At 55.9% G+C, this 1,448-nt stretch overlaps 1 protein-coding gene across 1 annotated transcript in view; it reads left to right on the forward strand.

The window, feature by feature from the left end:
- The window catches only part of LOC102488859 (spermatogenesis-associated protein 31E1-like), a 5,308-nt gene extending 4,161 nt beyond the window's left edge, over nt 1-1,147 (forward strand). Inside the window, exon 2 of the mRNA XM_014588027.1 lies at nt 8-1,147. Within this exon, the coding sequence (XP_014443513.1) occupies nt 8-1,147 (1,140 nt within the window). The remainder of the gene's footprint in view (nt 1-7) is intronic.
- The last annotated feature ends 301 nt before the right edge of the window (nt 1,148-1,448 follow it).

Here is a 1,448-nt window from a genome sequence, read left to right on the forward strand (position 1 = left end):
CCCTGAGGTCCAAGGGCAGCAGCAGAGACATACTCAGCAGAGACTTATCAAGTTCAGATACCCTGAGAGTCCTCCCTGGGAATTTCAGGAACAGATGCAGCCTCAGGGCAAATTCCCAGAGGAGTATCCATCTAGGACAAGGGACAGGGCTGAGCACTCCCAGCCCTCTCTGGTCATGGGTAAAAGCAGCAAGGTTGTGAGGAAGGTGAGGGGACGGCCCTATATAAGATTCTGTGAGGTCCCAGCAGAGGTCAAGCGAGAGAAGAGCCCAGACGAGGACCCAGGGCAAAATCTGAAGAGGAGCCCAGGAGATCTACCCAGAGGTTCGAGACTCTCATCTCAGGAAGTTCTGCAGGACGCTCAGGGGGAGACAGAAAGGCCCACCACGAGGCCCTGGAAGTGTGATTCAGACAGTTTCCTATTCAGCAGCCCAGATGAGAATCATTTCCAGAAAACACTGAAAGCCCACCTGGGCAATAAGCTGGGGAAGGTCACTGAGGACAGGGTTCCCGTGAGTATACGTCAATCCTGGCTGGCAGCCAGCCATGCTGCACCCAGGCCTGACACCTGTCTGAGCCCCAGGTATGTGGCATCCCGGGAGGGCCCGGGCTCCTATGTGAACACCTCGCAGGAGCTACGCTTCCTGCCTCAGAGCACTTGGCAGAGGCTGGAGACCCGCCTGGCAAGGGGTCGAGTGAGGCCCAGGTGGGGTCCACAACTCCAGACCCTCAAGCTCAGATGTGTCCAGTTAGGGGAGCCCCAGCCCTTACATCTCTCATGGTCAACTATCCCCTTCTCAGTCAACTGTGGATCTGGGACCAGCCTGAGAACTAAGGTGGCCGCACTCCTGGAAGACGCACCTCAGAAAGCTCCAGGACAGGAGGGGCTAACAAAGTCCATCCCTACTGTGCAGACGCCTCTCTCTACTCCCTCACCTGCATTTAATAAAGTCCAAGGGACCCTGAGAAGGACTCCAGCAAGCAGCACCGGACAGTGGGCCAGGTGGTCCTCCCAGCCCCTCACAGGCAGCCTCAAGGGAAGAACTGAGCAAAGAGAGAGTGATCACAGGGACTGGGAGAAGTGGTTCAGAACCATGTCCAAGTCCAGCACCAGCCAGGAGTGGGCCACAGGAACAGAGAGGGAGTGAGGCCTCCCCAGACTCCGGCCATCCCAGAAAATCCCTGCATAGCAGTATAGGGTCCCAGTCCTTGAGGACCAAAGACAACATGGGGATAGTGAAGCCCAAGGAGAAGAGTCTGGCTTGGAAAATCACTGTGGAAACCAGTATACTGGCAAACTTAAAAATCATTAATATGAGTCCGAGCAGCTCAGGGTCTCCAGGGAGGAGTCAAAGCCGCTCTCCTGCTGCCAAGAAGGTGCAAGAGCCAGGCCTAATATCACAGTGTGTCAATGACCTTGAGATTGAGGTGGAGATCCACGGAGAGCAC

This window comes from Tupaia chinensis, unplaced genomic scaffold, assembly GCF_000334495.1.
Source record: "Tupaia chinensis unplaced genomic scaffold, TupChi_1.0 Scaffold000002_1, whole genome shotgun sequence".
NCBI classification, from domain to species: Eukaryota; Metazoa; Chordata; class Mammalia; order Scandentia; family Tupaiidae; genus Tupaia; species Tupaia belangeri.